This window comes from Xenopus laevis, chromosome 9_10L, assembly GCF_017654675.1.
Source record: "Xenopus laevis strain J_2021 chromosome 9_10L, Xenopus_laevis_v10.1, whole genome shotgun sequence".
Lineage (NCBI taxonomy): Eukaryota > Metazoa > Chordata > Amphibia > Anura > Pipidae > Xenopus > Xenopus laevis.
Genome location: NC_054387.1, coordinates 29,748,585 through 29,762,402, shown reverse-complemented (window position 1 = coordinate 29,762,402; position 13,818 = coordinate 29,748,585). Strand labels below are relative to the sequence as shown.

General features: G+C 43.4%; 1 protein-coding gene across 3 annotated transcripts in view; it reads right to left on the bottom strand.

The window, feature by feature from the left end:
• Positions 1-6,347: 6,347 nt before the first annotated feature.
• The window catches only part of rfng.L (RFNG O-fucosylpeptide 3-beta-N-acetylglucosaminyltransferase L homeolog), a 12,994-nt gene continuing 5,523 nt past the window's right edge, over positions 6,348-13,818 (bottom strand). For 2 of the 3 annotated variants that reach the window (XM_018234117.2, XM_018234118.1), the window contains exons 4-9: positions 12,055-12,157; positions 9,745-9,898; positions 9,559-9,644; positions 9,318-9,483; positions 7,774-7,859; positions 6,348-7,706 (exon numbers count right to left, since the gene is read on the bottom strand). In XM_018234117.2, coding sequence (XP_018089606.1) covers positions 7,631-7,706; positions 7,774-7,859; positions 9,318-9,483; positions 9,559-9,644; positions 9,745-9,898; positions 12,055-12,157 — 671 coding nt within the window. In that variant the 3' untranslated portion in view covers positions 6,348-7,630. 3 annotated transcript variants of the gene reach the window in all.

Below are 13,818 nucleotides of genomic sequence, written 5' to 3'. Positions count from 1 at the left end.
ACTCTTTCTCTGGCTGTCCCATGTACTGGACTCAGCCTCAGTCTGAATCTATAAGTGGTTTCTACACCTGCCATGAGCAGCAGATTGCTCGTTGCCCTATTTATCGATGTTACCCACAATGTGAGCTTAAGTCTGTCCATACAGGGGGCGTGGCCAACTAGCTATGTGACCGGACGCACGCACCTTTAGCTCCCTGGTTTAACCGCTTTATCCGGACTTTATCCTGCACATTTATACAGCTGAACTCGCTTATGGTCTACCGATAACTACTAGAGGTAACCTGATGGGCAAGAAAAAACCGCCTGTGGCAGAAACCTCCGATATTCGGCTCCATCTTCGTGACTCGGTGCGGCCTTCCAAGATGGCGGAGCCACGCAGGCCTGAATTGCCTAAGGAGCAACGCGCACATCCGTCGAGGGTAGCTGCATCGCTCCCTCAGGTAACGGAACCTTTGGAGGAGACTACTTCAGATCCTCCACTATCTCCTACCTTATCGCACCCAGCGGTCTCCAGCAGTCCTGCGGAATCCCCTGGCACAGATGACCTCACGCTTGCGGAGGTGGTGGCGACTTTGCGTTCCACTATCCAGACCTGTCACGCCGCTACTATGGCGAAGGTGGAGGAACTCAAGGTGGACTTTGCTATCCTGCGGCAAGATCTCCAGACGGTCCGAGAGAGGACTGGTGAGGTAGAACGCCGTGTGAGCGATTTAGAGGACATGTGTACTCCACTGCCGGAGCGCATTGCTAACCTCACCCGCAGATTGGAAGCAGCAGAGGCCAAGTCTGACGACTTAGAAAATCGGTCAAGGAGGAACAACATCCGATTTGTTGGCTTTCCAGAAAGATCTGAGGGACCGGATGCCACGAAATTCCTCGAATCCTGGCTCAAGCAAGAACTTGGCTCTGATACTTTCTCATCGGCCTTTGTCATTGAGCGAGCACACCGCATTCCTGCCCGGCCGCCTCCGCCTGGGGCTCCTGCTAGGCCCCTCATTGCTCGCCTGTTAAATTACAGGGACAGGGACGCGGCCTTGGCAGCAGCACGTCAGAAAGGTGAGCTTTCCTATGAGAATTCGCAGGTATCCTTATATCCAGATTTCTCGAATGAGCTTCGGAAGCAGCGCCAGCAATTTATGGGAGTCAAGCGTCGCCTCAGGGAAGTTGGTCTACAGTATGCTATGTTGTACCCTGCAAAGTTACGGGTCTCGGCAGATGGCAAAGCCCATTTTTTCCTCACTCCGACTGAGGCCTCCAACTGGTTAGACCGACGCTAATTGCTGTATCACCCTCAGGATGCGACTCTTACTATTTGTAAGTATAGGATGGCACATGTTTCCTACTATTTTGAGACCCTCTTACAGGCCCACGTCTATGGATCTTAACAAGAAGTTTGCCACTTGTGCCCTGTTCTTAGTTCTGTCATTGGACTATTTTGATTACCCGACTTGGACTACTGCCCTGCATAGCGGTTCCAGGGAGCCATGTTGAGGAGTTTACTTTGATTTGACTCTATACCCTCATTGTGTTATTTACTACGTGAATTGTATTCTTTTTTTTTTTTTTTTTGGTTGCGTGTGCTGTACAGTTTCGGCACACCCCTCTAGGCTATTTTATGTTTAGGGTTTGGCATTCCTCCAATGTCGGGGGATGTAGGGTGGGGGTTTTTGGGATTGAATGTCTTTCTGCTCCTTTTCTTCCTTGCTTTTCCTTCTTGTTCTTTTTTCTCTTTCTCTCTTCTCTTTTCCTGTTTCTGTCTGCCTGTGTAGGAGGGAGTCTATACTCACAACTCGGGACTACAAATGTCAGCTGAACTTATAGCCATCTCCTGGAACGTGCGAGGGCTTAGTTCTCCTTTGAAGAAAACACTGGTATTCAATTTCCTACGGAAATATCGTCCTCACATTGTTTGTCTCCAGGAGACGCATATATGTAAATCCTCGAATCCCCCTCCACTTAAAAAAATCTGGATAGCTCATGCCTACCATTCGCTTTATTCCAATTACTCTAGAGGGACTTCTGTTTTGATATGTAAATCCTTGCCCTTTCACTTGCTGAGTGTTAGGAGTGATCCCGACGGCAGGTTTACCCTTTTGCATGCCTCATTGGCAGGTTTCCCCTATATTATTGTTTGTGTGTATATACCTCCTCCATTTAATGACTCCTTACTTTATGACCTTCTGCCATTTATAACTTCCTTACCTCCTGACCCCCTGCTTGTCCTAGGGGACTTCAATGCTGTGATGGATAATGACATAGACAGGATAACGACTTCGTCCACTTATAGAGCGGGCACTAGGGCATTGCGGGACTGGGCACAAGTAGCGGGTCTGGTTGATGTTTGGAGAGTGTGTCACCCGGAGGATCGTGCATTCTCCTGTTACTCTAGAGGGGCTATGTCGAGGATTGATCTTGCCTTTGCCTCGCCATCCATGTCTTCCAAAATTACCAGCGCAGAGTTCCTTCCTAGAGGAATCTCAGATCATGCTCCTCTAAAAATTACTTGGCAGTCTCATTCTGCTCCGACCAGTAGAATTTGGAGACTGAATCCGTACTGGATTACCCACCCCGACATTCAGAAGGACATTGAGCAGTCTATAACCCATTTTGTTCAGGCTAACATAAATACAGCAGAATTGCCCATAGTGTGGGACGCCATGAAGGCGTACATTAGAGGCGAATATATTTCCAAAATTTCCCATGTTCGGAAAAAAGCTAATCAAGACATGGCCAAAACTGAAGTTGATCTCAGTGAGGCGGAGGCGAGATACATCCAAGACCCCTCTGCTCATACTAGGCTTATGCATGTTTTGGCGCAACGTCGCTTTGCCCAGGCGCAGTGGAAATGTGCTCAAAAAAGCTTTATGCACAGCAAATTTGCTTTATACGAGAAGGGGGACAAGAATGGCAAGTTGTTAGCCCTCCTCGCTAGAGAGGAGTGTGCCAGGCCTGCTATTCACACTCTTGTCAAGAATGATACTGAGATGATTTCTGACCCTTTAGAAATCAACCGAAGCTTGGCGGAATTTTATCAGTCCCTGTACACTTCTAAATTACAGAAGTCCTCCTCTGAGATTGCTGCCTACTTACAACAGTTAGATCTCCCTAACTTGTCCCTAGAACATAGAACCTTACTTGATGCCCCTATTCAGGAGCAGGAAGTAATGGAGGCAATAGCTTCACTACCTCAAGGGAAGACCCCGGGCCCAGACGGCATCCCTAATTTATGGTACCATCAGTATGTTACACAACTAGCCCCACTTCTTACTGACATTTTTAACCTGACATCACATTCGGCTGCCCTTCCGTTGTCTTTTCGAGATGCCACAATAGTTCTAATCCTGAAGCCGGGAAAGAACCCTCAATTGCACTCTTCTTATAGGCCCATCTCCTTAATTAACTCGGACGCTAAAATTTTTGCCAAGGTGCTTGCCCGCCGGCTTAACTATGTCATAACTTCAATCATAGCCCCTGACCAAGTTGGTTTCATTCCACATAAGGCTGCGGAGCTAAATATTAGGAGATTGTACACTAACTTGGTGATACCTCACGTGAACAGGGGTACCCGAGTCATCGCCTTCTTGGACAACGAGAAGGCGTTTGACTCGGTCGAATGGGCTTACCTGTGGCAAATTCTGATACAGTTTGGCTGCCGAAAGAATTTTATCACTTGGATTCAAGCTCTGTACACTCAACCCACTGCCAGAATTTTATCCAACCTAGAGCTCTCTCCCCCTTTCAGATTACATAGGGGTACTCGCCAGGGGTGTCCGTTGTCACCGAGCCTTTTTGCACTTGCCATGGAGCCGTTGGCGTGCTTGATTAGAGACTCGCCAAATATTCGAGGCCTTGAAATAGGACATCTTAAAGAAAAGATTTTGCTTTTCGCTGATGACACGCTCCTCTATCTGAATGACCCAGGTCCTTCGCTCCACACAGCCCTGTCCTTAATTGATACCCATACCAACTTTTCAGGCCTTAAAATTAATTGGGCGAAATCATCCATAATGGCATTAGACCCTCTAGCTCTAACTAATATGGACCCGTCCCTTCCCTTGGTTCCAGTGGAAACGTCAAAATATTTGGGCATAGTTATTCATCCACAACTGGATAAATTCAAAGAGCTCAACCTGGATCCATTGCTGGCGCAACTTGTCCAAATGATTGATAAATGGCTCAGACTCCCCTTATCTCTGATTGGCAGAATAAATTTGTTTAAGATGAAGTTCCTCCCTAAATTTCTGTACCTCTTCCGTCAGTCCCCCATATGGATGCCGTCTGGGTTCTTTAGGGCTCTACAAAGCCAACTAACTAGACTTTATTGGTCGCCAGGGGCTCCCAGGGTGCAATATAAAGTATTGACTTCTCCACTTATGGAAGGGGGTTTGGCAGCGCCGGACATGTTAGGGTATTTCCTGGCTGCCCACTTGACATCAGTTAAGCGCTGGTTTGGTACTGATCCGGAGGATCCAGTGACGCTACTTGAGGCACAGTTGGTGGGTTCACTGGAAGGGCTAAGAAATCTGGTTTATAGGAAACCCCCGGGCGTCCCTTTCCTTACCCCTATGATACACAACACAGTAAGGGCATGGCAGAGGGGATTGGCTAGATTACACCAGGGTCCTGGGTCAATGTCCCCACACACTCCGCTATGGTTCAACCCTGCTCTACAGGAGTTGGTTTCAGTCCCGGACCCACAACTGTGGGTACACTGTGGGGTGAAATGCCTGGGGGATGTTTTTGGTGATGATAACTCCTTGCTCTCTTTCCAACAGCTCAAGGACACTTTTGCTCTTCCCAACATTATGCTGTTTAGGTTTTTTCAATTACGTCATGCCCTGACGCAACAATTCCGCACAATCATCCCTCGCATTCAAACCTCTCCACTTGAGGATGTTCTCCGTAAGGACAGTCTTCCAAAGCCCCTATCTACTATTTATGTTTCTCTTCGCCCATTTGGAAGTCTGCCTATGCCTGGGCTCTATCAAAAATGGATTACAAATATACCTGATTTAACTCAGGAGCAATGGACTGACATTCTGGCCAACTCTCTCTCCCCGTTGATACGGGCCCGCGATAGATTGATTCAATTTAAATACCTACACAGAGCCTATTATTCTCCATCCGTGCTTCACAGGATGAACCCCGCATTTCCTGATGTATGCAACCGCTGCAAGGTTTCCCAAGCTGACTTTTTCCACCTGACCTGGAAGTGCCCCTTAATCGAGGGATTCTGGACGGAAATTGCTTCTTACATTTCCCACCTTATGGCTCTACCAATAGAAGTGCACCCAACAGTGCTGTTACTCAATTACCTTTCGGATACAGTTACTTCCCGCACAGAAAAAACGCTACTCACCTTCCTCCTTTTTTATGCCAAAAAGGCTATTGCTATTAAGTGGAAAGATGATCATCCACCTACCATTGCTTTCTGGATTACCCTAGTGGAGCAAGCGCTCCCGATTCTGGAACACGTATACTACTCGAGGGGATGTCCTGCTAAATTTAACACTATCTGGACATTGTGGATACTCCAAAACGAGTCTTACTCGGCTAGGGAACCGGACTCCTCTCAACTTACACTTGATTGGTTACTGGACCCAGACTGTAACTGAGCTACTGGATCTCGTCAGGGCATGCTTGATGGACTTTGAGGGCAAAAAGGCTGATTCTTTACTTGCTGTGTCCGCATATGACTAGATATGATTCATAAGGCACTGTATGTCTTGTATGTATTTTATACTTTTGGTCTCCCTCCTCCATACCTACACTTTCTTCCCTTCTTCTTTTCTCTCTTTCTTCTCGCTTCCCGTCTCTTTATTGTTTCCCCGGGGTGTTAATGAAAAATCACTGGCGCAATGTGTCCTTAACTCTTGCTTTCATTATTATGCAACAAGTGTGTATCACTCTGTGTTTTGGACTGTGTGCTGGTAACAAATAAAACTTTAAAAAAAAAGTCTGTCCATACACAACTCGGTGAATCCATGACAGGAAGATGGGGCCAAAGTCCATTTAGATAAATGAAGTATGTTTGTCTTGTACCACTCAAGACAGAGTATGTAAATGTGGAATAGGATTGTGGTTTAGGGTTCTCAATATATCTGTTCAGATCACACATGTAGTCTTCCAGGGTTGAGGGTATGCTGCTCCCTCTACATGTTGTGGACATCTCCTATATACAACATAAATTTGCCATTGGTCTGATTTTTTTTTTTTTTTGTTCAATACCTTTAGTGTTTGGTTGTTAGGGTACAATAAAAAAAGGTCACAACATAACACAAATTTTACTTTGCAGCAAATGTACTCTTATTTAGGACTAGCACATTATACAAAGACACAAACCAACAGTTCTTGCAAAAAGTATTTAAATAATTTATTTTTTGCCCAGTAACAACACATTAGGAATGTGATCAAATGGAAAAAGCTGTCAACAAGTCCAAGTACTCCTCCATACTTTAGCAATAAAAACATCCATACTCACAAGTATTTCTTATATTTTAAGCCACTGGAGCTTGAAACTTGATTGCACTTTAGTGTAGCATTTCAGCTCTTTTCTTTTTTGCTAAGCAAGCTATAATTTTTTTTAATAAAATGTGCATAAAGTTAAAGAAAGAAGGGTGAAACTACTGGAGGTGACGTTACAGAAATAGAGAAATCACCAACTCAAACTGAAGGGAGCGTTTGGAGGAAAGAAAGAAGAATGTGGCATGTTGAATCCTGGCTGGGTTATTTATTTATTTATTTTTAAAAAAAACAGGTTGAGGTTACAGCTAAGCAACTAGTTGCCTAGCAATTTTGCCCCCCTCAGCGATTTTACCTTTCCTTGCCCTTTAAGGACTGAGCTCAGGATTCAGGTGAATCTCTGCACTTCCTGCTAAATTCACACGGATTGTTGTATTGCACTGAACAGTATATAAAACCTTAATGTCATGTGATATTAAAGCACTGGATGACAGTGTTCTGATAAACTGACAAGTACCGTGTGTAATAAATGTGTCGATTTGTTAAAAAAAAAAAAAAAACATTACTAACTGTAAGAAAAATGTTCCCCACAGTCAAGAAAGTTATAATAAATTAGGATCAGCAAAAAGTGTCTGCTCTGTTTACTAGTCATTGGCTATGCAGCGTTGAATGTGGGTCCATTCATTCCCCCAAGAAAGCAACAGTACAGTACAGTACATAAAGGAAAAGAAAAAAGCAATTTAAAGTGAACACATCAATCTAGCTAGACCTAAAAAGGGGAAAATAATTTTTGGTACACTGTAGGCAGGTGCAATGTCTGCAACTCTGTACCTTCTCTCTACAACATACAAACATGTAATGTTTAGTTTTGCTTTCCCTTTATAAGTATGGCTGCTATTTCAAACACATACAGTAATGCTGAAGCTGGGCACATAACAGAGCACATTGAAAGAATTGTAATCCTGGACCATAAGGGAGTTCAGAGCAGGTGTCCAGTGCTGTAACAGATAGAAGATGCAAAGGAAGTAGCCTGTTCAAAGCTAGGAATTTTCATAGGCTTAGGCCCTTGTTTTGGTGTTTGGTTGACGTTAGTAAATTCAGTTCTGTGCACTGAGAATGAAGTCAGTAAACCATGCACATCACATCCCACGTCCACTGGGATGAAAAAGTTATGTTGTTGGCTTGTGTTTATGGTTAGGGCACCAGTCTGTGTCTGAATACAGGAGACAATGCACCGACTTAAATCTGCAAAAGAGAAAAGATATCAGTTTGTTTGTAAAATCGTTTTCCCTGTTGTGACATTGACACTCACCTTGTTGGATCCTCTGCCAGGCTGAAAGCTCCATTCACTCTCACAACATTCCATTTGTTATCCGGGCCGCCATAGCTTAGAGTCACCTGAAGGACAAGACATAATTTGATTTAGAGACTTCACTGTTGCTAGTCAAGCGGCCAGCAAAACAATCACCCACGGCCTATGACACAGTTGGCAGTTTGAATGCCATGGTGTTTGTTTTGTTAATGGCACAACTCTATGCTTGAGGCAGATTCTGGAGGTGAAAAGCAAAGAATTATCAGGCATGCAAGGGCAGGGCAGCTATTAGAAATCAAGAGGCAACAACAAAATTTTCGGGGACCCCTGGGCCACGCCCACCCGAGCGCCCAAGCCCAACCCCAGATCCAGCCCACACCACAATTAAAAGACCACACAGACATCAGCACTAAAAATGGTAAACCCCCCACACAAGTTATAAAAAGCCATAGATGGTCAGGGCCCCTTATAAGTTAAACTATGGCACCAGGGCCCATTTAATTTTTTTTTTGTTAAAAAATGGTGGTCAGGGCCCCTTTACAAGTTAAAAAAATCATTGGTGACCAGGGCCCCCAATAAGTTAAAACAAAAATATTGGCACCAGGGCCCCCCATAAAAGTTTTTTTTAAAATTCACTGATGACCAGGGCCCCCCCCATAAGTAAAAAGAAATGTTGACACCAGGGCCCCCAATAAAAGTTTTTTTTAAACTTCACTGATGACCAGGGCCCCCCCCATAAGTAAAAAGAAATGTTGACACCAGGGCCCCCCATAAAAGTTTTTTTTTTTTTTAAAAAAAACATAGGTGCCAGGGCCCCCGCTTAAAAAGAAACATTCGGCCCCAGAGAATATTTTTTTTAAAAACATTGGTGGCAGGTGTTCAGTAGAACTGAACTTGTGGCTTCGGGACTTCAAGTTCGACTCCTTTCGTGACTTCAGGTCTTTTCATGGCTTGAAGTTGGGCCCCTTTTTGGCTTTCCTTTAGCGGCTTCTGCTGCCTTTGCCTCCTCGGATGTGGCACGGCTTCGGCGCTGTCAAGGGGGGCCCGCTATTTCCCCTTTAGGCCCGGTACAGCAGTACCCCCTGTGCCCCCCTGATGCCGTCCCTGTGCAAGGGTATATATTTACTACAATATCAGAGAGGACTGAACCCCCTCTCCTTCCCTTATCCTTTCTTCTATGTGTATTTGTCTCAAAATAAAGGTTCTAGCCTGCCATCATTCCTACCCCTAATGCTCTGTTTATTCAAGAGATCAGAAACCCCACAAACAGTTACTGTACCAATTGTTTGTTTGTTTTTTACTGTGGAAACTGTATTAACTTGCTATATTTTTGTGGGTTTATGATTAATGGTTTGTGTTTCATGACTAAATTGATTGATGTACTTGCCTTTAAATGAATTGACTTCTGCCGCAAACCAGCTATGATTAAGTGCCCAGCAATGCACGAAACACATGAGGTGTACACAGATATGGTGAAATAAAGGGTTACATCAGCAACACTGAATCAAGATGACACCAATCTTATAAACAGGAAAAGCTCCGACCTGCTTTAAGAGAGATTCAGTTGGAAGTCTCTGCAGATGCTCTAAGTGTGAGTGGAACAGGTTACTGTGCTGCATCTTCACATCTAACATCCCCTCGATTATGTAGCCTATAGTGCAGTCATCAGGGAGACGCACCTTCTCAGCGGTGCTGATGAAGTTTCCCATGCTAAAGGCAAGAAAGGAGCAATGGTTAACAATTCCTGTCAGGTTCCACACTTACAGCAGTGTCAAGGGCACTCACCTCGCCCAAGGGCTCATCTTAAGTGCAAGACCGCGACTGATACAGAATCCAGCACCTCCAGTCGCAAACCAAAACTTTAGAGAGCCCTGAAGGGTAGAAAAGAGATAATTAACATTAACTATTAACATGCTCCTTAGGCAAAGGCAATCATTAACAGATAAATAGGAAATGATGTGCCCCTCTTACCGAGCCATCACCTTTCATTCGATCCACAGTTTCAACTGGATGATCTAAACTGGGCCTCCCAACATAAACATCTGTGCTGTGTGAGAATGTCGACAACAGATCCAGAAGTGCATGCAGATTCAGATAATTGTCATCATCTAAATGGCAAAACCACCTGTGGATAGCAGGACAATAAATAACCAGTTCAGGTACTTTGTGTATTCATCTTTGACATGGAAGAACTTGTTTCTGTTACTGTTCATTCAGGATTCAGATTTGGCTGAACTGACCCCGAAGCCTTAAGGGCAGATTCAGTTTCAATGTAATTGTCATAAGAAAAGGTAAGAGACATCTTAATCTCCCCGCCTCAAAGGTTTGCCACCTTAAACCGAAAAATCTTTTTATTCCTGGAAAAATACGCTTGTGGGGGGAAAAGGGGTTGGATTTGGCCAAATCTTTTGCAGTGGATTCAGTATTTGGCCATATCATAGGACAATTGATTTGGTGCATTAACTGCGCTAGACTCTCGCATACAGCCTTACATTCATTTCTGGGATATGACTTCCCTATGAGTTTTGCTTTTTAAGAGGCTACACAAAGAAGATGTGGTTATTTTTCAGACTTTTGAGCTCCTCTTTGTGGTCTATAATTTTATAGGAGCCTGTGCCAATTAACAGATTACATTTTGGTGTAGTATTACAGTTCCAAAAATGTCAACAAATAATTGTTAGCACAAAATGCCTGATTTTAAAGGCAGGATTCCACAGACTTTTTCGCTGCGATCCGACGCGCTGTGCAAAAACGCAGGCATCACGTCGGATGTGCCAGAAATAAGGTAAGTAATTCTATTGTCGGGTCGTAGCGCTGTGTCTGCATCAGACACTCGTGTCATGTCGCATCAACAATGCGACGCGATCCAACAATAGCATTACTTACCTTATTTCTGTTGCATCCAACGTGACGCCTGGGTATTTGCGCATCGAGTCGGAATTTTCCATGGAGTCCTGCCCTTAAAGAGGGCTAAGGCTTTTAGGTTTATGGAGGTCAGCAAATAAACATTCACTTTACATCTCACTCTATCAGACTCTAAGGCTGGACCACCTGGCGCGACCAGCTCCATGGATTGGAAACAAAAGGTAAATAACATGTTCAAAGCATTGTAGAAACTACAAAAGGAAAAAGGAATGTTGTTTTTGAATACATTTTTTTGTATTCTGCCAAAATCAAAAGGTAAACAGCAGATAAAGTGCTTTCACATGCAATTAGCTTTACAAACAATGTTTAAAGGGCAAGTCAACCCAAAAACAAAAATGTGCCTAATAAAAGAAAACATATTTTAAGTATACATACAGTATACATTTATTTAAAGAGGAAAGTCATCTTGCACTTGGGGGTGCCAAATGTTGGGCACCCCCAAGTGATTGTATTTACTTACCTGGAACCCCGGGTCGGTGCTCCTATCAGCAGAAAACTGCACCGGCCCAGGTTATACCAGTGAGCACCACGGAGCAATCCTCTTCCGGCTTCTTCTTTCTTCAAATTTCCCAGGGCAAACGCATGCGCAGTGGAATGAAAAAGCTGACTTTTTAGTTAAAGTTCGACTTTTTGTTCTGCTGCTCATGCGCAGCCACACGAAGAAAGAAGAAAATTCATTTGGCACCTTCCTTTTCCTTTAAGTGCTTACCATTTGCTTTAAATATATTCATTATGTCAATATATTTTCCATGCAGTATGCATTAATGATATTACTAAGAACACTGGAAATATCAAAGATACTGTCCTATGTAATTTTATTTATATATATATAGTGAATAAAGTACCCCCTCTTGTAAAATATAAGGATATTATAAGTTACCGAGGAGTTTCATGACCATATAAAAACACGAGGCCGAAGGCCGAGTGTTTTTATACAGGTCATGAAACTCCGAGGTAACTTCTAATATCCTCATATTTTGCAACTGGGGGTACTTTATTTATTATAATACACAAATTTCAGTGAGTCATGTGACAGAAATGACATCAGAACTCATCGTTTATAACTGATGACACCAGAACTCACCGTTTATAAGGATATAATTTACAAGATATTCATGGCTTTTGTGTATTATATATATATATTGGAATTAACAATAATTTCACAAACAAGGGTTACAGAATAAAAATGGGATCAGAGGACCCTGTTCACAAGAGCTAACCATTATATGCTTACGGGTTCTCAGATTTGCAGTCCAGAATCATCTGGCCACCCACGGTTAAGACTGCATTATCAAGTTAATATTATAGTGTACAAAACCCAAACACAGTTTTCTGGCACTGTAAAATGAACCTTACTTTTTGTCTGACAAAACAAATTTGTCATATTCAACAGCCATCTTGCAACAGAGCGCCTGACGTGTGTGCACTGCAGAACAGTTTGTGTTCACCATTTGATCTCCTGTGTGAAAAAAGAAAAAACACATTTGTATTTCTCAGCAATCTCAGTAAGATTATCTGGAAAATCATCAGTGTAAAGCAACAATATTTGAACGAGAAGATTGGCGTTATGGCAGAAGGGAGAAATTTCAAACAATGCACATTAACCTTCCATGAAAAACATATACAGGTATGGGATCTGTTATCTGGAAACCCATTATCCAGAAAGCTCCGAATTACGGAAAGGCCATCTCCCATTTACTACATTATATCCAAATAATCTAAATTTTAAAAATGTATTCCTTTTTTTCTGTAATAATAAAACAGTAGCATGTACTTGAGCCAAAATAAAATATAATAAATCCTTTTTGGAAGCAAAACAAGCCTATTGTGTTTATGTAATGTTTCTATTAAGTAGACTTAAGGTATGAAGATCCAAATTACTGAAAGACCTATAATCTGGAAAACCCCAGGTCCCAAGCATTCGGGATAAAAGGTCCCATACCTGTACTGCATACTGTATAACCTCTAGTGCAAGGTGCAGGGCCCTAGAGTTGTCAATGGAATTCCCTGGCTTGCTTGCTATGAGCCATTAAAAAAACCATATGTGACTTCTCATTTGACAGGTGCGAGCTGCTCTACAAGCCCTTAATGAGTTGCCTGATGTGGGCCACTCTGTAGATGAGAGTGCTCAATGAGAGCAATGAATTCAGTGTTGTGTGAGGGTAATAAAACACTGCTTGTCCGGTCACTTCACATTTCTGAATTGTTCCCCCTTTTGATCAATGGTAACAAGTTCCTCTCACCAAGGAATATGCTGCATGTCTGGATATGAGCTGTGGGTTGCCAGTGTGGTTTGAGAACTCTATTTTGTCTGGTAACCATGCAAATTTTATTCCTTCTCTCCTCTTAGGCAGAGCAAAAGAAACTGAATAGGAGAGGTATTACCAAAAAAATGGCGGTCAGGAGCGTTCTACTACAAGTGAAGAAATGATCATCTCTAATATCTACACTGAAGGAGAAGGAGCTGTATATATTAGACCAGAAATTTTGCTTAGATAAAGGGGAACTAAACCCCCCTGCTATTAATAATCGCTACCCCCTACCCTTTATAGCCCCTTCCATGCTCCCCCCAGTCTAGGTGTTAACTCCTGTAATTGCCCCTAATTCTTTACTTAACTCTCCTTGCAGAGTTAGTGCATTGAAGCTCACGGGGCAATTTCTGTTCTGACTCTTTGGTCTTCTTCGTGAGCGTGGTCTTTGGTCTTCGGAAGTGAGCGGCGCATCGGCAGTTGGAGCAGTCTTCCGGTTTGTGACAACTGCGGATACGTTGAAAGTGACGGAAATTGGAAGAGAAGGAGGAAGACCCGAAGATTACTGAAGAGACGGAAGATGGCGCACGTGAGCTCCACTGCATTGACTGTGCAAGGAGAGTTAAGTAAAGAATTAGGGGCAATTACAAGAGTTAACATCTAGGCTGGGGGGGGGGGGAGCAGGGATGAGGGCTATGTAGGGTAGAGGGTAGCGATTTTTATTAGTATGGGGTTTGTTTCCCCTTTAAAGGGGACAGTTTGCAATTGGCTTTTATTGTTCATTATTTGTGGTTTGTGAGTTACAGCTACAGCTCTCCGGTTAGCATTCTGGTTTCTACGCTCAAAATTACCCCAGCACCATGCACTGGTT